This window comes from Bos indicus x Bos taurus, chromosome 20 (assembly GCF_003369695.1).
Source record: "Bos indicus x Bos taurus breed Angus x Brahman F1 hybrid chromosome 20, Bos_hybrid_MaternalHap_v2.0, whole genome shotgun sequence".
Classification (NCBI taxonomy): Eukaryota; Metazoa; Chordata; class Mammalia; order Artiodactyla; family Bovidae; genus Bos; species Bos indicus x Bos taurus.
In genome coordinates, this window is record NC_040095.1 from 52,433,555 (window position 1) to 52,456,229 (window position 22,675).

Consider the following 22,675-nt stretch of genomic DNA (forward strand, 5'->3'; position numbering starts at 1 on the left):
TACTCTGATTTTCATGTGTATGGATAAAGTAGAAGGAAGGTCTTCCCTTGTAGCTCAGTCGGTAAAGAATCTGCCTGCAATGCGGGAGACCTGGGTTTGATTCCTGGGTTTGATTCCTGTGTCGGGAAGATCCCCTGGAGAAGGAAATGTCAATCCACTCCAGTATCCTTGCCTGGAAAATTCCATGGACAGAGAAGCTTGGCGGGCTACAGTCCACAGGGTTGCAAGAGTCGGACATGACTTAGTGACTCAACCACCAAACTACCAGAAGGAAGGTCGCCTTGATATGGAAAAGAAGCTTTCTTGTAAGGTGAGGGTAAAAAAACATACATAAAACAAAAATCTGTGAATGAGGACCCCTCGTGTCTTGAATGTTTCAAGAGGCCAGAAAATTGAGCTAGTACTCAATTTTGGTTCTATATGTATGCTCTCTATAAAAGTCTCTGATATTTATATTTACTTTATATTCTACAAAAAGCAATTGGTTTCCACAAAACTCTATTTTTCAATTATATCAGTATTAATTTGTATTTTGTTTTATATTGTCATTAACTTATTTTGTTGCAAGTTTATACTGCATTATGTACAATAAACAAATATGTTTATATTTAGCTTTATAGTTGAACATATCAAGTTACATTTAAATAAATAACTTAAGCAAATTCTAGGGCCTGTGGATTTTTGTATGTTTCTTTTCCTCTTAAAATGGGTCTGTGAATGTATACAAAAGTATGAGAAATGTGAGTCTAGTGTATTAGACTGCTCTCTTTGCCTGGCTAATTCCATTTCATCCTTAATATTTCATGATAAGCATGTTTTGTTGTGAGTTGCTTTCACTAGAACAGAATAATAAGAATAATAATATTCTTATATTCTTAAGAATATTATTAAGAATAATATTAATAATAATAATATTCTTATATTCCTAATAATATTATTCTTATTATAGAATAATAAGTGGTATTATTCACTGCTATTAGAGCAGGCACATCCAAGAACTATGATCACTTGCCTACTACATTATGTAACTTCTGGGTATTGTCCATTTGCTCACTGAGATTTTTCTCTACCCTGCTCTCTTCTATGGAATGGTGATGTGGATGATTATCATCAATAAGCCCCCTTATCTCCTGCTCTTCATTTGGGTTCAGCCAGTATTGAAACTTCAGTACAAGAGTAGAGAGGGGGATACAGGGGAATTAAATGCCTATGTTTTTTCTTGTTCTTTTTTGTAAGGATCACGTTAGGCTGGAAGTGTTTGTTGACAAAGGGCCCTGCCCCTCTGAAGGTGGCTTCCTCTCCAGAGTACTGTCCCTCTCTTATACTCTCAGACAGGGTTCCAGTAACAGATCCCTCTCCTCAGTTGTGTTCTGATCGACCTTACCCATGACTTTGTAAACAGTGTATTTACTAAACACTACTCAAATGATTCTAGTATTTTTGAGTGCTTTCAATTCTACATTTTGTGGTGATAGATTCTTCTTTTAAAGCTTCATTCAATCTCTGTGTGTGTTAGTCGCTCAGTTTTGTCTGACCCTTTGCAACCCCATGGACTATAGCCTGCCAGGTTCCTCTGTCCATGGGATTCTCCAGACAAGGATACTAGAGTGGATAGCCATTCCCTCCTACAGGGGATATTCCCAACCCATTCATTCAACGTCTAACACAGTATTTGGAATGCAAGTACTTCAAAGATATTTCTTTGACAAATATAGTTGCTATTAGTTAGAGGTATTGATTAAATCAGAATTAAAATTCAGATCTAGAGAAACAATCCTATAGGCAACACTATTAGTTTAAAAATATTAGCTTTCATTTTTTATTTTAATCTGCATCTATGTGTATTATAAAATTGGTGATTGTAATAAAGGCTACCAAGAAGTTTTAAAGTAATAATTGTGTGACTTTAAATCACTATGCATACTTGGTAGGATGTAGTTCTTTAGGCTGATGTTTTCTGTAGAACATTAGCTTGTTTTAGAAGTTTCTCCATTATACCCAGTGTTGGTTCTATTAGTGTTGTAATAATTGTTTACAGTTATCTTGCAAAGTAACGTTAGTCATGTCTTTCTACATGAACTTAATGCCTGGTGTTTCATCTGTAAACATGATGAATGTAATAAAACTCAAAATTAAACAAACCATTATGTATGAGAGGATCACTGTCTTTTAAGTATTTGGAGTAGTTGATAGGCTGCAAAGGGCACTTTAAATGGAGAAAAATGTCATTTCAAAGATTTTGGAAGCATGAGAAAAATTTTATATGGGGGAGTCACTAAAAGATGTCATTGATATTTTATCTTCTCCCAGTATATATATATATATATATATATATATATATATATACACACATATACATACACACACACACACACACACACACACACATATATATATATATATATATATATATCTAAATGGATTGTTATTGTCCTTTGAATAAGAATTCAACACTTGTAATAAATATACTGGAGTATAATAAATATATAAGAATACGTAGCAGACTCTTCTATGCATTTTTATGTACCCACAGATCCTATTAGATCACTATAGCTCCCTGTCTTCGTTGATACTGCCTTAGACTAAAACAATGTCAAGTGTCTCTTGTATTACTGTAACAGGCCATTTTACTACGTCTCATGTCTCATTCAGTCTTGACCCACAACTCTTTGTTCTTTATGTGGCAGCTAAGAAAATACTTCAAAAGGACACATTTAATCTTCTCACTTTCTTATTTAAAATTCTGTAATGTTTTCCAATAGATCAAGGGAAAAGTGCAAACAATTTAAAATATAAGATTCTCTATTATTTGGCCCAGGTTACCTCTGTAACCTACTTTGGGTAGGTTCAAAGCTTTCTCAAGTGTGTCTCTGAATATTCTCTATATACTGATGTCTGTGCAGTTCACTTAAGCAACAGCTGGTGGATGTTTGGAGTAATTTCATGGAAAGAAAATAAAAACAAAAGGACATATGGGTATGCAGTCTTACAAACTGTGCATTTACTGAGCAAGGAGGCTAAATATATATGTATTTACACATCCTATATGTACATATATATCTCAAAATATATATTTAGTAAACATACACAGTATATATACATATATGCACATATTTATATCTATATATATCACAATTATTTCATATAATAAGGAACACTTTAATACTAAAACTATTATGTAGATTCAAACATTTAAAACCCATCTAGATATATTTAAATTTAGGAAATATTTTCTTTCCTTTATGTGTTCTACTTCATCGTGAATTGTCACAAAATTCAGTGTGGACTTGGAGCAATCTATGAGTCAATATTTGAGAATCACTATAAGTATTTTGTACAAATTGTTTATTCTGCCTGACGAATATCCCTCTTTCTCAAATTATCACCACCATTACATACAGTATGAGATGTATTTTCATTCCATTCGACTGTAAGTCTTAGTTTCAATTTTACTTTTCTACTAAGTTTTCCTAAACTCTCCAAAGCTGAATGGTTTCTCTCTGTGTCCCATAGCGTTTATTATGTACCACCATGGATCTGATGTCTTGTATTTTCTCATTTGTCTCTTTTCCTCAGTACATGTAAGATTCTCAAGATCAGGGCTTGAGTTTTCTTTACCAAGATAGGCTTACTGGTGCCCGTCTTGCCCAGGCCTAGACACAATGTGGTCAAAAATAGTCTAAAGACTGAATAAGCCAATGACTATATCACAATTTCAGCAAGCAAATTAATTTTAGGACAAGTTGTGTATTAAACTGATTCTTTGAAGCCAATTCAGAGTTCTCCAGTCATGATCAGAGATACTCACTTGTTTTTCCCTCCTTTGATTCTGTCCTCACTGAGGAAGTTTTAGTTATGTTTTTCTTGGTATATTTGGAAAGAAAAATTTCTAACTATGAGATACGCACTGTCATGAGAAACTGATAAACCAATAACTAGTTTACCCTACTGTCATAGACTTTGATTCTTATTATCCTTTAAAACAATTAAACAAAATATTTGGGTATACATGTATATCTGTCTATAATATTTGTCAATCCATGTGGAATTTTTTTCCTTAAAGTGTATCATAAAATGTATTTAATAAATGCACACACGTAAAATCACACATACACAGAAAAATACTAGCCTTATAATTGATAGGCTTATCTTCAATATATGAAATTACTTTGGAAAGGGAAATAATGACTACTCAGATGTCACTTTTATAATACACCCAATGTAATCTGTCTCTAAAAGAAATTATTAATATTTATTGTTAAATAAAAGATTTTTTAAAATATAGACATTTTGAAAGTTAGCTATATTGAGAAACTCCAGGGGATAGTGAAGGAAGAGAAGCCTGACATGTTGCAGTCCATGGGGTCACAAAGTTGGACAAGATTTAGTGACTGAATAACAGCAGCAAAGGTAATGTAAAGTTGTAAATAATTAGTTGATGACCTAATTAAAAATAAAAGTTGATGTTCCTTATATATTTGTAAACATATAGACTTTTTGTCCTTCAATGATAAAGTATGAATTAAATTGGCTTTTCCCTTTTTTTAATTAGTACACAGTTTATGTATGTTTTATAGTATCAGTATATTCCAATATCGGAGAAGGCAATGGCACCCCACTCCAGCACTCTTGCCTGGAAAATCCCATGGATGGAGGAGCCTGGTAGGCTGCAGTTCATGGGGTCACTAGGAGTCGGACACAACTGAGCGACTTCATTTTCCCTTTTCACTTTCATGCATTGGAGAAGGAAATGGCAACCTACTCCAGTGTTCTTGCCTGGAGAATCCCAGGGACAGGGGAGCCTGGTGGGCTGCCATCTCTAGGGTCGCACAGAGTCAGACATGACTGAAGTGACTTAGCATAGCATAGCATAGCATATTCCAATATACATAACATTCTTCTTTCTTTTTCTTACATATTCTTTTATGCCCATATTCAAAATCAGTTTTCTTTCCCAGTTTTCTATTATTGATTTGTTAATACTGAAAGATTTAGACATCAGCATTAATAAAAACAGGGTCCTAGAAAGTAAATACCAGCTAACAGAGTAAATATGAGATCACACACTAAAATTTTACTGAAAAGCTCAACATTCAGAAAACTAAGATTATGGCATCTGGTCCCATCACTTCATGGCAAATAGATGGGGAAACGGTGGAAACAGTGGCTGACTTTATTTTGGGGGGCTCCAAAATCACTGCAGATGGTGACTGTAGTCATGAAATTAAAAGATGCTTGTTTCTTGGAAGGAAAGTTATGACCAACCTAGACAACATATTAAAAAGTAGAAACATTACTTTGCCGACAAAGGTCCATCTAGTCAAAGCTATGGTTTTTCCAGTAGTCACATATGGATGTGAGAGTTGGACTATAAATAAAGCTCAGCACCAAAGAATTGATGCTTTTGAACTGTGGTGTTGGAGAAGAATCTTGAGAGTCCCTTGGACTGCAAGGAGATCCAACCAGTACATCCTAAAGGAGATCAGTCCTGAATATTCATTGGAAGGACTGATGTTTAAGCAGAAACTCCAATACTTTGGTCACCTGATGCGAAGAACTGACTCATTTGAAATGACCCTAATGCTGGGAAAGATTGAAGGCGGGAGGATAAGGGGATGACAGAGGATGAGATGATTGGATGGCATCACCAATGCAATGGTCATGAGTTTGGATAACTCTGGGAGTTGGTGATGGGCAAGGAGGCCTGGCCTGCTGTGGTACAGGGGGTTGCAAAAGTTGGACACAACTGAGCGACTGAACTGAACTGAACTGATTCAGTCTTCCTATTGATATAAGAATAAGTTTAGAGACCTTTCATTTTGTAACAGACACCATCTTATTTTAACTGGAAAAATTGCTCACAGTCTCTTTTCATGTTTCAATCCATGGTAAGTAGAATGTTTCAATGTTAGATAAATAATGCTATGAAATTTTATACCAGTTTCATAGTTGATAGAGAGATCTTTTCTGCATAGGTTGATTCTTTGACTCCCTTGGAATTTTTATTTAAGATTCTAGTCTATGTGACTCAGAAATTTATGCATCATTATTATCTCTGTACCAATCATTTGCAATCCTGATTTCTGTTAGTAATCAGGTAAAAAAGTATAAAATCATGTATACTGAAGTAGGGTGAACTTTTCCTCCCCTTGTACAGAATTGTTTGGTTTTGTATTTGTCTTTATTTTCTCATCTCTGCTTTTTGGTGGAAGGAATTTATGGGAATACCAGAAGCCCTGCCACCATCAAACACAGGGAGATAATGTCAGAAAACCTACTTACCAAGGACTAGTACTTTTCTTCCAGTGGTTTATTGATTTCAAGTTCTCAGTACTGACCAAGTGAGCATTCTACTTTTAGGAAGAAAGAGAGCTTAAAACAAATTGTCTTTTCAGTATGCTCGGTTGAAAAGACAGTTACCAAATCTCTATTCTGTGTCCTATAATACTTTTTTTTTTCTTTCTTTTTACTCACAGCATATTCTGCCTGTGAGTTCTGGCTTCCTTTTTTAACCTACCCACATGCAATCTTTCCTAACTGTGCTGTGTGCCTGTGATTACTTCTCCAATTTGTAAATGTCTCTTTGAATTAGCATCTCTCAGTTTGTAATATGTTTGGCCAAAATCAAATCTGGCAAGACAGAGAAGGAAATAGATTCAGCAATAAGCCTAATTACCTGTGAACTGAAAAGCCTTGCACATGTTTGATCTTGATCTTTGAGAGTGAAGTATTAATGCATACTTACTGAAAAAAACATAGACATAGACAAGAAAGGCATGTTCTGTGTTCCTAGAATATTTACAGAAAAAAAAAGGCATGTTCTGTGTTCCTAGAATATTTACAGAAAAAAAAAAAAAAACTAGCTTTCACATTTCAAGAGTAGTTCCCTCTGAAAACAGTTAGAGTTATGAGAAAAATTGCAAATATATAAAATGTAAACTTTTAACCATAACCAAAATATAGAATAAAAGTTTCAATCAGTTGTTTTATCTACTACTGTGCTATGTTGCTGCTGCTAAGTCTCGTCAGTCGTGTCCGACTCTGTGCGACCCCATAGATGGCAGCCCACCAGGCTTACCCGTTCCTGGGATTCTCCAGGCAAGAACACTGGAGTGGGTTGCCTTTCCTTCTCCAATGCATGAAAGTGAAAAGTGAAAGTGAAGTCGCTCAGTCCTGTCGGACCCTCAGCGACCCCATGGCCTGCAGCCTACCAGGCCCCTCTGTCCATGGGATTTTCTAGGCGAAAGTACTGGAGTGTGGTGCCATTGCCTTCTCCAATTGTCTTAACATATGTTTATGTAATATAATTTCTGTAACGACTTGTGCTATACACAAGAATTTTGTACAACTGCTTACATTATCAAAAGAGTAACCTACGTTATGTGAATGAGCTCTTGAAAAGCAAAACAAAAAAATGTTAAATTATCTTTCTTTCACTAAATAACTTTTTTTTCACCAAATGAGGGGTTACAAGTATGATATTCAAACAAAGAAGTTCATTTATAGTAGACTGTAGAATGTATAGTTTATTAACAGACATTAAGATAGACTACAAGTTTACACTATGAAGATGGTTGTGGAATTGGCATCAGTTCAGTTCAGTCACTCAGTCGTGTCTCTTTGTGACCCCATAGACTGCAGCACGCCAGGCTTCCCTGTCCATCACCAACTCCTGGAGCCTACTCAAACTCATGTTCATTGTGTTGGTGATGCCATCCAACCATCTCATTGTCTGTTGTCCCCTTCTCCTCCCACCTTCAATATTTCCCAGCATCAGGGTCTTTTCCAATGAGTCCATTCTTCAAATCAGGTGGCCAGAGTAGTGGAGTTTCAGCTTTAGCATCAGTCCTTAAATATTCAGGACTGATTTCCTTTAGGATTGACTGGTTTGATGTCCTTGCAGTCCAAGGAATTGGCATAAGAATGTGTAAATAAACCAATGGAATAAACTGAAGAAATCTGAACTAGAACCATGTAAATATAAAATTGTGATATAATATTGGTGGCATCATAAACCAATGAAGAAAACTTGAACCATTTAGTAGAAGGTATAGGAAATAGTCTTCTCTGGGGAATAAAAAAGTTAAATCCTTACCTTATACCATATACAGGCTTAAATCCAGCTGGATTAAATATTTACATAAAAAGGCACCTATAATTTTAATGACATATTATATAGACTATAACAGTGATAAAAAAAATTCTCACCACAAGACCATAATGCGAATCCTTTATAATTGCTTGCCTCATTTTCTTCCCATCTCAGATAATAATAACAATAATAATTGATGTTTGTTTAGCATTTACTATTTACTGCTACTATTACTATCACTGGGGCTCCCCAGGTGGCACAGTGGTAAAGAATCCATCTGCCAAGGCAGGAGACACAGGAGATGTGGATTCGGTCCCTGGGTTGGGAAGATTCCCTGGAGAAGGAAATGGCAACCCACTCCAATATTCCTGCCTGAGTAATCCCATGGCCCGAGGAGCCTGGTGGGCTACAGTTCATGGGATCACAAAGAGTCGGGCATGACTGAGCATGCATGCACATTACTACTACTGCTGCTACTACTACTACTAATGATGATAACAATAACTGATGTTATTGACACTTACTTTAGCAGAAATGCTAAATTCATTACAAAAAACAGTACAGCAGGTACTATGAAAACTGGGTTTTTAGATATTCCATACCTGATAAGGAACACAAAACTAATAAATGTTAATTAAACCTTTGAAACCTTTGACTTTGAAACCCTGAAACTAACATATTAATTTTCTACTTAATCATTCCACTGGAGAAGGCAATGGCACCCCACTCCAGTACTCTTGCCTGGAAAATCCCATGGATGGAGGAGCCTGGTAGGCTCCAGTCCATGGGGTTGCTAAGAATTGGGCACGACTGAGCGACTTCACTTTCACTTTTCACTTTCATGCATTGGAGAAGGAAATGGCAACCCACTCCAGTATTCTTGCCTGGAGAATCCCAGGGACAGAGGAGCCTAGTGGGCTGCCCTCTACGGGGCCACACAGAGTCGGACACGACTGAGGCGACGTAGCAGCAGCAGCAATCATTCCACAGTTAGCTCTCACATGATTCTCCTTGAAGATATAACAATTCCCTGATTATTTATCTTTTGGAGGATGTCACCATGAGATGAAACATGTATTCCTCCTGACTTATTTTCTCTTAAAACTCTTAAAACTTAAGCACCAAAGAGGAGGTGCTTAATTGAATTGAATGTATGGGTTCAATTAAGATATCTTGTCTCATTTCAAGAAACACATGTTTCTTATTTAACAAACACTCTAGAGCAATTATTCTTAACATCAAAATTACTGGTTAGTCAAATTTTTAATTTACTCAAAATGTACATTAAATATTCAAAGTCAAATATGTTCAAAATGTATTTTGTCTTTCACTCCAAGGCATGTGTATTATACAAATATAATCCAGAATATTGTAGTCTGTAGAAGATAGGATTATTTGTTTCCAGTGGAGGTGCAAACAAATATATGATGCCCCCAAATTTAAAAATAATAGAAAATGGCAATCCATACAAGCAAATCACTATTTATACTTAAAAAACCAGTCAATCCTAAAGGAAATCAACCCTGGATATTCATTGCAAGGACTGATGCTGAAGCTGAAGCTTGAGTACTCTGACAACCTGATGTAAAGAGCCAATTCATTGGAAAAGACCCTGATTCTGGGAAGCACTGAAGGCAAAGGGAGAAGGGGATGGCAGAGGTTGAGGTGGTTAGATAGCCTTACCAACTCAGCATGAATTTGAGCAAATTTCAGGAGATAGTGAAGGATAAGGGATCCCAAAGAGTCAGACATGACTTAGCAACTGAACAACAATCTTTTCTGTGGTTTTACACAAAGATTTACACAAAGAGTATAAATCTGTATTTAATGTTCTACATACCATCCTAGTGTTCTGAGATCTTGACTCAAGAGAAGTGTAGCTGGGTACCACTCATTCTTTCTCAAAGCGTAGAGGAAAAAATCATATTTATCAAAGGATTGGAATGTTGAAGCAATGTGTAAAATTTAAATTTTATGTCTTGATTCACTCTCTAACTTATACCCAATTACAACCATATTATTTTTTGTTTTGTTTATTTTGTTTCATTTGCTTGACCACGAGATACAAAGAGCAAGATCTATCAGTCGTCTGCATTGGTATAGCTGCATCATATTTGCTTGACCCTAATTATATTTTAATTATCATTTTATATAGATGTTTAATTATTAAAACATTTTTTGTATTTTTTGTAAGTTACTTCAAATTCATTGTGTAAAGGGCAAAGCTGTAAATAGATTTCATTCAAAGACTGGCATTTATTTATTGGTATGTATTTGATCAAGGTCATCAGCTCTCATATTGAGCTTATCCCTCAGACTGAATATGCCTCTGAAGTTTTCCTGAATGATTTGATGGTTTGGTCTCTACTAGAAGCACCTCTGGAGTTGATTCTTACTGGTGATTTTAAATGTTTATCATTGACACTGAGGCTGTGCTGCATTTAAGTGTTCTCCTAGATATGTCTGCCTGCAATGCAAGAGAATTCGGGTTTACCCCTAGGAGGGGAAGACCCCCTGGAGAAGGGAATGGCAACCTACTCCAGCATTCTTGCCTAGAGAAGTCCATGGACAGAGGAACCTGGCAGACTAGAGTTCATGGGGTCGTAAAGAGTTGGACATGACTTAGAGGCTAACACTTTTTCAGTTCTCCCAGATCTCAGGTTGCACATAACCATAACACCCTGACAGATATTTTTTCTTTTTTGCAGTTGTTTAAAATTTTTATACATGGCTTAAGACTTTTTCCTTAGTAGTTTTATCTGATTTTCTCTCATATGAGCCTGTCTTAAATTTTTGTTAAATGTACATAATAATCAATGTTTCCCCAATCCCAAACATTTAAGTTATGAAGATAGATTATTGTTTCAAAATGTAGTTATTTTATTGATATAAACATATTAAAAGTTGTTGGACTAATGTAGAATTTCATGCTATCATGTATGATTTATATCTCTTAAAAGGGCTTCCCAGATGACACTAGTGGGAAAGAACTCACCTGCTAATATTGGAGACACATAAAAGGCTTGGGTTTGATCCCTGGGTTGGGAAGATCCCCTGAGGGAGAGCATGGCAACCCACTCCAGTATTCTTGCCTGAAGAATCCCATGGACAGAGAAATGTGGCGGGCTACAGTCATGGGGTCACAAAGAGTTGGACATAACTGAAGCAGCTTAGCACAGCATGCACATACCTCTTAAATTCATGCCTGGTACAAAGGATTCAGTAATAACTAGCTATGACGATGAGGAGGGGGCTTATTATGTTTATTACATTGACCCTTAATTTATATTGACATGTAATTATGATTCCGATATTTTCATGCTTATTCTGCATGTTTTTCTTTTTTTTCAAATCTAAATATTTTATTGTATAGTTGTTACACCCCAAATTGTGCTTTTTTCACTATATACTTTTAACTTGAAGACATCTGTAAAATTAGTATATTACATACATCCTGAAAGAAATTCCACTAACTATAAGCTATTTAAATATTGCATATACAAAGTATTTAAAGGGGGGAAGGGGAAAAACTTATTTATAAAACAGAAGTCGGATGTAGACTTAACAATTACCAGGGGATACAGGGGAGTGGGGTACATTGGAAGATTGACACTGGCATATACACACTACTATACATAAAACAGATGGAGTGGGAAGTGACAACCCACTCCAGTGTTCTTGCCTGGAGAATCCCATGGACAGAGGAGCCTGGCAGGCTACAGTCCATGGGTTTCCAAAGAGTTGGATGTGACTGAAACAACTTAGCATACATAAAACATGTAACTAAAAACCTGCTGTATATCACAGGGAACTGGACTCAATACTGTGTTCTGTATGACAAAAGAACAAGTGGATATATGTATAACTCATTCACTCTGCTATACACCTGAAACTAATTCAACACTGTAAATCAACTATACTGCAATAAAAATATAAGAAAGTATTAAAGGAAGGCCAGTACCATATAAACAGCATACACTTAAATAAAAAGATGAATATTTAACATAAAGGGTAATGTTTTTTTTTTTTTTCCCCACTAATAAGCTAAAGGTCCATTTCAAGATGTTTCTTTCTTTAGTATGGTTAATTTGTTTTATTAGCAAGCAAAGCCCTATAAAGGATGGCATCATCTAGTCCTTAGACTCAGATTCATCTTCATCTTGTCTAATCTGGAAGTAACGAAGCTCATAAGTCTCCTTGTCAGATGCAACCACAGGAAGCCAATCATGAAGACTGTTCTTTTTAAGGTATTTCTTGGTAAAGTACTTCAAATACCTTTTAGAGAACTGTTTCTCAGAAACAACTATGATTTTATTCTTGAAGTGTTCAATGTGAACGACATTCCCAAGATTTCCAGTCTTTCCATTCACTTTAACCTTCTCCAGCATAAACTGTTCAACATTTCCAGAATCAAAAACTCCATCTTCTACTGGATGAGTAAACTCCAAATTAAACTTCCAGGTTGACTTTTTAGGCTTCTTGTCTTTCTTCTGCACCATCTTGAAGGCTTCCTGCACAATTAGAGCCTTTTTTTTTTTTTAAGTTGACTTTTTCTTGTAATTTGGCATTACCTGGAACTTGATGAGTATGTTTCATAGACTTAATTGCAAGTTAGGAAAAACAATAGGTACAATGAGACTTAAATGTGCATACTTTGAGAAGACATGTGTCTGTGTACTTTCTCAGGTTGCAATTGAAGTATTGATAGCATCTGTGACATGTCTATCACCTGATATATTCAAAACAACGTGGGACAATACTAAAGCTTTAGTGAAATAAGATGGATTTGCTCACATTATGTGCAGATGTGAATAATCATTAATATAGCTAATTCAGAAATTAAAATTCAGGAATTAAATATTTAGGCAATTAGTTTTATTAAATGAATAAACATTTTGACAGCTTAACCACTAAAATACCTTGTTCAGTTCTTTCACATTTGAGGTGAGGAAACTGCGGCTTCAGTGGGTTGTTACTTGTCTGAGTTTATGTGAGTTTTGATGGACAGAGTCAGGTCTCCAACCAGGAAATTTTTAAGCAAAATTCAGTTCTTTTTTCTACAACAAGCTTCTTCTTTATTGTGTTTATTATTTTCCTCTGAGGGTGTGTGTGTGTGTGTGTGTGTGTGTGTGTGTGTGTGTGTGTTTGAATGATGATGGTGGCAGTGAGTAACAAATATTACATAGTTTTTATAAAGTTATTGTACCTAACACAAAACTTTAATTTAGACACCAACATAGTCAAAATGTTTGCTAAATTTTTCTTTTTAATGTACTTCTAGCTCTTTCCCAAATACTGAACAGCCCTATCCACCAACTTCGCATTGATTTCAAATATCAGAAAAATTCTCCCATTGTTTTATTATTAAAAAACACTTTGTTATAAGGTCTTATGATTCCTGTTTTCAGTCTGCACAGCTCTTCTGGATTGTTGGCAAGAGATATTATCAATGGAATTTAGAAGCAGCAAGCTAACATTAATTCTGTATAGATATATGCAGTAATCTCATGGTTAAGATTATACTAGAAAGGCAATGTAAAAAGTAAAAAAAAAAACAAAAAACTAAATCTTTTTTTTTTTTTTTTTTAGTTTCATGACATAATTTATTTCAAGTGAGGATATCAGGAAAGTTTACTTTCCATAAATTACTCTCAGATGTCTGTGCCTGAGAACTTTGATGATAAGAACTTAGCAATGTAGATACATATCCTCTGAGTCCTCAGATGGGACTACTGCAGTAAAAAGATCAAATATAGCCCAATAGAAGTGAGTCTCAATATGCAATTTCACACAATATGCAATTTCAAATTAGTTACCTGTAATATTGTTTTCTTCTCCATTTCTACCAAGAAGCTGATTTGGGATTCATTTATATTCAGTAAACAAAATGAAATCTCTTTCTGTCACTGCTCCTAGCCTCAAAGCCTAGAGGAGTGCGGCAGAGATTAATGGTCGTGATTAGCTCCCCACAGGTTGTGGTTTCATGCCCCAGTGATCGTTCTGTCATTATTCTGCATGAGATGCAGCTCGAGCCACATATGCTTTCAGCCACAAAGCCAGACAAGACCAAAAGGTCAGGCTACTTAGTAGCTTGATATTCCCTCATTCTGGCACGTATACTCCTAGCAAAAAACCATTGGGATTATATAATTACTGTATTAACATGGATATATTAGGTTATGTGGTAGGGTCTATTGTGAAGTATAATAGATTAAAATTAAGGAAAGAACCATTTCCTTTATGGCATCCAGTTGTCTACTGTATTCAACAGGAAGAATATACTAGACAAGTGGCTTTGATCAATCAGGAGTAGTTTTTTTTTTTTCTAATTTATTTATTTTTTATTGAAAATTAATTGCTTTACAGAATTTTGCTGTTTTCTGTCAAACCTCAACATGAATCAGCCATAGGTATGCACGTATCCCCTCCCTTTTGAAACTTCCTCCCATCTCCCTCCCCACCCCACCCCTCTATGTTGGTACAGAGTCCCTGTTTGAGTTTTCTGAGCCATACAGCAAATTCCCATCAGCTATCTAATTTAATTAGGAGTAGTTTTGAAACAAGCTCTCACTCCCACACATCATCTCATTCTCAATCATTCTATTTTGTGAATTGCAGATTTTGAATTTCTGCCTATTTCTTACATTCCCACTTACTCTATATTTTAGGAAAATGGTACTAAGTCTGTCAGTGTCTCTGCACTTCTCTCTGTTGCAAGTCAAGCCATAACTTTGAGTTTATCATTCAAAAGAGTAGGTGCTTTTCCTATTACAAAATAGAATGGCCCTCAAATTAAATCCTCTAAGCTCCATTGGGACATAAAAATTTAAAATAAGCCTGCTCCTAAACTTTTCCAAATTCCCCAAATGGATTTTCACTAAATACTTCATATTTCTCACAGGTATGAAATATGGGGATTAGGGTGGCACAACTTTAAGTTGCTATAGTCAAATGCTGCCAGATTCTGATACCAAGAAGAGTAAATAGTATTTCACAAAACTAGGAACTTTAAGCAAATTTTCTCATATGCTTTTATTCCTCAAAAAAATTGTTTTTTTCTCAGAAGTTTTCCCATACATTGAAAAGAGTATATGGCACTGGTTTCATTTTACCTGTTGGCTCTGGGGCTAGTTTAATTCTAGATGTTTAGTACTTGAATTATAAGGCATTTGATTCTTCATGACTTACAGCTCTAGTATCCTTTACCCCCAAAGAGCTTAACCATCCTTGTTGCATCAGTGAGTTTTCTGTTTCTTTCAGTTCCCCTTTATAGTGTGTTTTATAAAATAATAATTTATAGGAACACATATGTCAAGTATCTTAAAATGTCAAAGTACTGCTAATCCGTATAGAATAATATTAGTTTCACTATATGTAGCATTTAATAATTTCAAAATTAAGTAACTAATAGATTTCAGTCCTTTCCAAAATTAAAAGATTCAGTTTTTGAAGGGGTGCTAACATTATTATGAGAATGAATAACATATTTATGAAAATAATATCTCCATTGCATTGTTATATACATGTCTGTTAAACTGAATATAAATCAAACATTTTTGGAAGTAAATAATATAAATATTATCTAACTATTAGTTTATTCCCAATTGCCTATTAATAAAGAGAAATGGAAACTAAGATTTAGGATGATTGAATGATGCATGGGAATCATTACTTCTTATCCTAAAGGGGAAGTAATGCTCATAGCTTAAGTGAAAAGTCACACCGAGATGTTTCAGAATTGGAATACTTGGAGTTGACTTCCTGTATAATTTCTAAGCTATTCAAATTATTTCTAAATATTATGATCTTTTATAAATATAGTCCAAAGGATCATTCCATAGAGTTTGCAGTTCAACCTAGAATAGGGTAAATCATGGGAAAAATATTTCATACTACTACCTGATCTCAGAAATGGAGCTACTATGTGCTGATTAAAAAGACAGAAAGCAAACATTGACTGTATAATGGAACATTTTTTAGTGTTCATATTTGCTTTAAGGGCTTGATTACATATTTATTTATGGATATTACTACAATTTTAGTTAAATATTTACTATAAGCTTTCCAGTAGAATATGTGTGTATGCATAAATACCTACACACACATGCCTTTAGAAACACTCCAAAACAAATCATAAAAATACAGCTTAAAAGAGGCATTCAAAGTGTTAGGTATGTTAAAGAAAACTTTAACATATGATAATGAATTGGGTACCAGATAATTACTAGACTCTTGTGAAATTCTTTAGTGATTAAATGAGGTAATGAGTATTTCTTTCAGTTCTATTTTAAACTTCTGTTGGAGAGAAATATAATTGTTATTAGAATGGCCGGACTGTTTAATGTTATTCCATGTTTAATTACCCACTCTTTTCTGACCAAGAAGAAGAGTAAATTTCAGGGAATGGGTAAATTGGCCAAATTTCAAGTGTGGTAAATTTCATGCAACTTTTTCCTTTTTCTCCACCATTCATTTATGCCCAAAATAAGTTTTAATTTATTAGACATTCATTAGAGATTCAGTACTTGGTTATACGTGTAGCACTCATATCCATGAGTGAGACAGTGCGTGGCTGGATCTGTGGGGGAAAATAGAGTGTTGAAGCCATAAAGGTGGTAGTGTGCACAGGTCAAGGGTACAATATCTGTAGGCTAGTGGGTGAGTCATGAGCTAAATGATCTGCAGGAAACTAAATGTTCTAATGCAGTGTGTTAGGTGGTGAGATGGAAAATGAAACATCACATCATCGTGTTCTCTTTTAAAAATTTGCAGCTATATCCTGCAACTTTACTATAGTCATTGATTAGTTCTAGTAATTTTCTGGTGGAGTCTTTAGGGTTTTATATGTAGAGGATGTCATCTGCAAATAGTGAGAGTTTTACTTCTTCTTTTCCAATTTGGATTCCTTTTATTTCTTTTTCTGCTCTGATTGCTGCGGCCAAAACTTCCAAAACTATGTTGAATAGTAATGGTGAAAGTGGGCACCCTTGTCTTGTTCCTGACTTTAGAGGAAATGCTTTCAATTTTTCACCATTGAGGATAATGTTTGCTGTGGGTTTGTCATATATAGCTTTTATTATGTTGAGGTATGTTCCTTCTATTCCTGCTTTCTGGAGAGTTTTTATCTTAAATGGATGTTGAATTTTGTCAAAGGCTTTCTCTGCATCTATTGAGATAATCATATGGTTTTTATTTTTCAATTTGTTAATGTGGTGTATTACATTGATTGATTTGCAGATATTGAAGAATCCTTGCATCCCTGGGATAAAGCCCACTTGGTCATGGTGTATGATCTTTTTAATGTGTTGTTGGATTCGGATTGCTAGAATTTTGTTAAGGATTTTTGCATCTATGTTCATCAGTGATATTGGCCTGTAGTTTTCTTTTTTTGTGGCATCTTTGTCAGGTTTTGGTATTAGGGTGATGGTGGCCTCATAGAATGAGTTTGGAAGTTTACCTTCCTCTGCAATTTTCTGGAAGAGTTTGAGCAGGATAGGTGTTAGCTCTTCTCTAAATTTTTGGTAGAATTCAGCTGTGAAGCCGTCTGGACCTGGGCTTTTGTTTGCTGGAAGATTTTTGATTACAGTTTCAATTTCCATGCTTGTGATGGGTCTGTTAAGATTTTCTATTTCTTCCTGGTCGAGTTTTGGAAAGTTGTACTTTTCTAAGAATTTGTCCATTTCTTCCACGTTGTCCATTTTATTGGCATATAATTGTTGATAGTAGTCTCTTATGATCCTTTGTATTTCTGTGTTGTCTGTTGTGATCTCTCCATTTTCATTTCTAATTTTATTGATTTGATTTTTCTCCCTTTGTTTCTTGATGAGTCTGGCTAATGGTTTGTCAATTTTATTTATCCTTTCAAAGAACCAGCTTTTGGTTTTGTCAATTTTTGCTATGGTCTCTTTTGTTTCTTTTGCATTTATTTCTGCTCTAATTTTTAAGATTTCTTTCCTTCTACTAACTTGGGGGTTCTTCATTTCTTCCTTTTCTAGTTGCTTTAGGTGTAGAGTTAGGTTATTTATTTGACTTTTTTCTTGTTTCTTGAGGTGTGCCTGTATTGCTATGAATTTTCCCCTTAGGACTGCTTTTACCGTGTCCCATAGGTTTTGGGTTGTTGTGTTTTCACTTTCTTTCATTTCTATACACATTTTGATTTCTTTTTTGATTTCTTCTGTGATTTGTTGGTTATTCAGCAGCGTGTTGTTTAGCCTCCATATGTTGGAATTTTTAATAGTTTTTCTCCTGTAATTGAGATCTAATCTTACTGCATTGTGGTCAGAAAAGATGCTTGGAATGACTTCTATTTTTTTGAATTTACCAAGGCTAGCTTTATGGCCCAGGATGTGATCTATCCTGGAGAAGGTTCCATGTGCACTTGAGAAAAAGGTGAAATCCATTGTTTGGGGATGAAATGTCCTGTAGATATCAATTAGGTCTAACTGGTCTATTGTATCATTTAAAGTTTGTGTTTCCTTGTTAATTTTCTGTTTAGTTGATCTATCCATAGGTGTGAGTGGGGTATTAAAGTCTCCCACTATTATTGTGTTATTGTTAATTTCTCCTTTCATACTTGTTAGCATTTGTCTTACATACTGCGGTGCTCCCGTGTTGGATGCATATGTATTTATAATTGTTATATCTTCTTGGATTGATCCTTTGATCATTATGTAGTGACCTTCTTTGTCTCTTTTCACAGCCTTTGTTTTAAAATCTATTTTATCTGATATGAGTATTGCTACTCCTGCTTTCTTTTGGTCCCTGTTTGCATGGAAAATCTTTTTCCAGCCCTTCACTTTCAGTCTGATAATAGATTAAAGACAATCTCTTTAACAAGTGGTGCTGGGAAATCTGGTCAACCACTTGTAAAAGAAGGAAACTAGAACACTTTCTAACACCATACACAAAAATAAACTCAAAATGGATTAAAGGTCTAAACATGAGACCAGAAACTATAAAACTCCTAGAGGAGAACATAGGCAAAACACTCTCTGACATATATCACAGCAGGATCCTCTATGACCCACCTCCCAGAATATTGGAAATAAAAGCAAAAATAAACAAATGGGACCTAATTAAACTTAAAAGCTTCTGCACATCAAAGGAAACTATCAGCAAGGTGAAAAGACAGCCTTCAGAATGGGAGAAAATAATAGCAAATGAAGCAACTGACAAACAACTAATCTCAAAAATATACAAGCAACTCCTACAGCTCAACTCCAGAAAAATAAATGACCCAATCAAAAAATGGGCCAAAGAACTAAATAGACATTTCTCCAAAGAAGACATACAGATGGCTAACAAACACATGAAAAGATGCTCAACATCACTCATTATCAGAGAAATGCAAATCAAGACCACTATGAGGTACCATCTCACACCAGTCAGAATGGCTGCGATCCAAAAGTCTACAAGCAATAAATGCTGGAGAGGGTGTGGAGAAAAGGGAACCCTCTTACACTGTTGGTGGGAATGCAAACTAGTACAGCCACTATGGAGAACAGTGTGGAGATTCCTTAAAAAACTGGAAATAGAACTGCCTTATGATCCAGCAATCCCACTGCTGGGCATACACACTGAGGAAACCAGAAGGGAAAGAGACACATGTACCCCAATGTTCATCACAGCACTGTTTATAATAGCCAGGACATGGAAGCAACCTAGATGTCCATCAGCAGATGAATGGATAAGAAAGCTGTGGTACATATACACAATGGAGTATTACTCAGCCATTAAAAAGAATACATTTGAGTCAGTTCTAATGAGGTGGATGAAACTGGAGCCTATTATACAGAGTGAAGTAACCCAGAAGGAAAAACATCAATACAGTATACTAACGCATATATATGGAATTTAGAAAGATGACAACAATAACCCTGTGTACGAGACAGCAAAAGAGACACTGATGTATGGAACAGTCTTATGGACTCTGTGGGAGAGGGAGAGGGTGGGAAGATTTGGGAGAATGGCATGGAAACATGTAAAATATCATGTATGAAACGAGATGCCAGTCCAGGTTCGATGCATGATACTGGATGCTTGGGGCTGGTGCACTGGGATGACCCAGAGGGATGGTGTGGGGAGGGAGGAGGGAGGAGGGTTCAGGATGGGGAGCACATGTATACCTGTGATGGATTCATTTTGATATTTGGCAAAACTAATACAATTATGTAAAGTTTAAAAATAAAATAAAATTAAAAGAAAAAGAAAGAAAAAAAAATTGCAGCTATAACGTAAACTACATGTGTGAAAAAATTAGGCACTTTTGAGCAAAATTATGCCCCGACCAGTAATACTGAAGAAGCTAGGGTTGAACAGTTCTATGAAGACCTACAAGACATTCTAAAACTAACACCCAAAAAAGATGTCCTTTTCATTATAAGTGAGTGGAATGCAAAAGTAAGGAGTCCAGAAATACCTGGAGTTACAAGCAGATTTGGCCTTGGAGTACACAGTAAAGCAGGACAAAGGCTAATAGAGTTTTGCCAAGAGAACGCACTGGTCAGCAAACACACTCTTCCAACAACATAAGAGATGATTCTACACATGGACATCACCAGAGAGTCAATACCAAAATCAGGTTGATTATCTTTGCAGCCAAAGATGGAGAAGCTCTATACAGTCAGCAAAAACAAGACCAGGAGCTTACTGTGGCTCAGATCATTGAACTCCTTATTGCCAAATTCAGACTTAAATTGAAGAAAGTAGAGAAAAACTCTATAGACCATTCAGATATGATCTAAATCACATCCCTCATGATCATACAGTGGAAGTGACTCCAGGTGTTCGATCTGATAGACAGAGTGCCTGAAGAACTATGGAGTGAGTTATGTAACATTGTACAGGAGGCAGGGATGAAGACCATCCCCAAGAAAAACAAATGCAAAAAGGCAAAATGGCTGTCTGAGGCGGCCTTACAAATAGCTTTGAAAAGAAGAGAAGCAAAAAGCAAACGAGAAAAGGAAAGATACATCCATTTGAATGCTGAATTCCCAACAGTGGCAAAGAGAGAGAAGAAAGCCTTCCGCAGTCATCAGTGCAAAGAAATAGAAGAAAACAATAGAATGGGAAAGACTAGAGATCTCTTCAAGAAAATTAGAGCTACCAAGGGGACATTTCATGCAAAGATGGGCTCAATAAATGACAGAAATGCTATGGACCTAACAGAAGCAGAAGATATTAAGAAGAGGTGGCAAGAATACACAGAAGAACTATACAAAAAAGATCTTCATGACCCAGATAACCACGATGGTGTGTGATCATTCACCTAGAGCCAGACATCCTGGAATGCAAAGTTAAGTGGGCCTTAGGAAGCATCACTATGAACAAAGTTAGTGGAGGTGATGGAATTCCAGTTGAGCTATTTCAAATCCTAAAAGATGATGCTGTGAAGGTGCTACACTCAATATGCCAGCAAATTTGGAAAACTCAGCAGCGGCCAGAGGACTGGAAAAGGTCAGTTTTCAATCTAATCCCAAAGAAAGGAAATGCCAAAGAATGCTCAAACTACCACACAATTGCACTCATCTCACATGCTAGCAAAGTAATGTTCAAATTTCTCCTAGGTAGACTTCAACAGTATGTGAACCATGAACTTCCAGGTGTTCAAGCTATATTTCTAAAAGGCAGAGGAGCCACAAATCAAATTGCCAACAGCCATTGGATCATCAAAAAAGCAAGAGAGTTCCAGAAAAATATCTACCTCCGCTTTAATGACTATGCCAAATCCTTTGAATGTGTGAACCACAACAAACTCTGGAAAATTCTTCAAGGGTTGAGACTATCAGACCATTTGACCTGCCTCTTAAGAAATGTATGAAGTTCAGGAAGCAACCATTAGAACTGGACATGGAGCAACAGACTGGTTCCAAATAAGGAAAGGAGTACGTCAAGGCTGTATATTGTGACCCTGATTATTTAACTTATATGCAGAGTACATCATGAGAAATGCTGGGCTGGATGAAGCACAAGCTGGAATCAACATTTCTGGGAGAAATATCAATAACCTCAGATATGCAGATAACACTGCCCTTATGGCAGAAAATGAAGAACTAAAGAGCCTCTTGATAAAACTGAAAGAGGAGAGTGAAAGAGTTTGCTTAAAACTCAACATTCAGAAAACTAAGATCATGGCATCTGTCCCATGACTTCATGGCAAATAGATGTGGAAACAATGGAAAGAGTGGCTGAATTTATTTTCTTGGGCTCCAAAATCACTGCAGATGGTGACTGCAGCCTTTAAATTAAAAGATTCTTGATCCTTTGAAGAAAAGTTATGACCAAGCTAGACAGGGGAGACATTACTTTGCCAACAAAGATCTGTCTAGTCAAAACTATGGTTTTTCCAGTAATCATGTATGAATGAGAGTCTTGTACTATAAAGAAAGCTGAGTGCCAAAGAATGGATGCTTTTGAACTGTGGTGTTGGAGAAGACTCTTGAGAGTCCCTTGGACTGCAAGAAGATCCAACCAGTCCATCCTAAAGGTTATCAATCCTGAATATTCATAGGAAGGACTGATGCTGAAGCTGAAACTCCAGTATTTGGCCACTTGATGCAAAGAGCTGACTCATTTGAAAGAATA

At 35.8% G+C, this 22,675-nt stretch overlaps 2 protein-coding genes across 2 annotated transcripts in view; one reads left to right on the top strand and one right to left on the bottom strand.

Moving 5' to 3' along the window:
• Window positions 1-22,675, top strand: part of CDH18 (cadherin 18) — a 1,278,678-nt gene that overhangs the window by 35,837 nt on the left and 1,220,166 nt on the right. The window lies entirely within an intron of this gene.
• On the bottom strand, window positions 12,223-12,595 carry LOC113878981 (60S ribosomal protein L22-like 1). Its single transcript, XM_027520197.1, has one exon. It carries the CDS (start codon window positions 12,589-12,591, stop codon window positions 12,223-12,225), a length of 369 nt encoding a protein of 122 aa, XP_027375998.1. The 5' UTR covers window positions 12,592-12,595.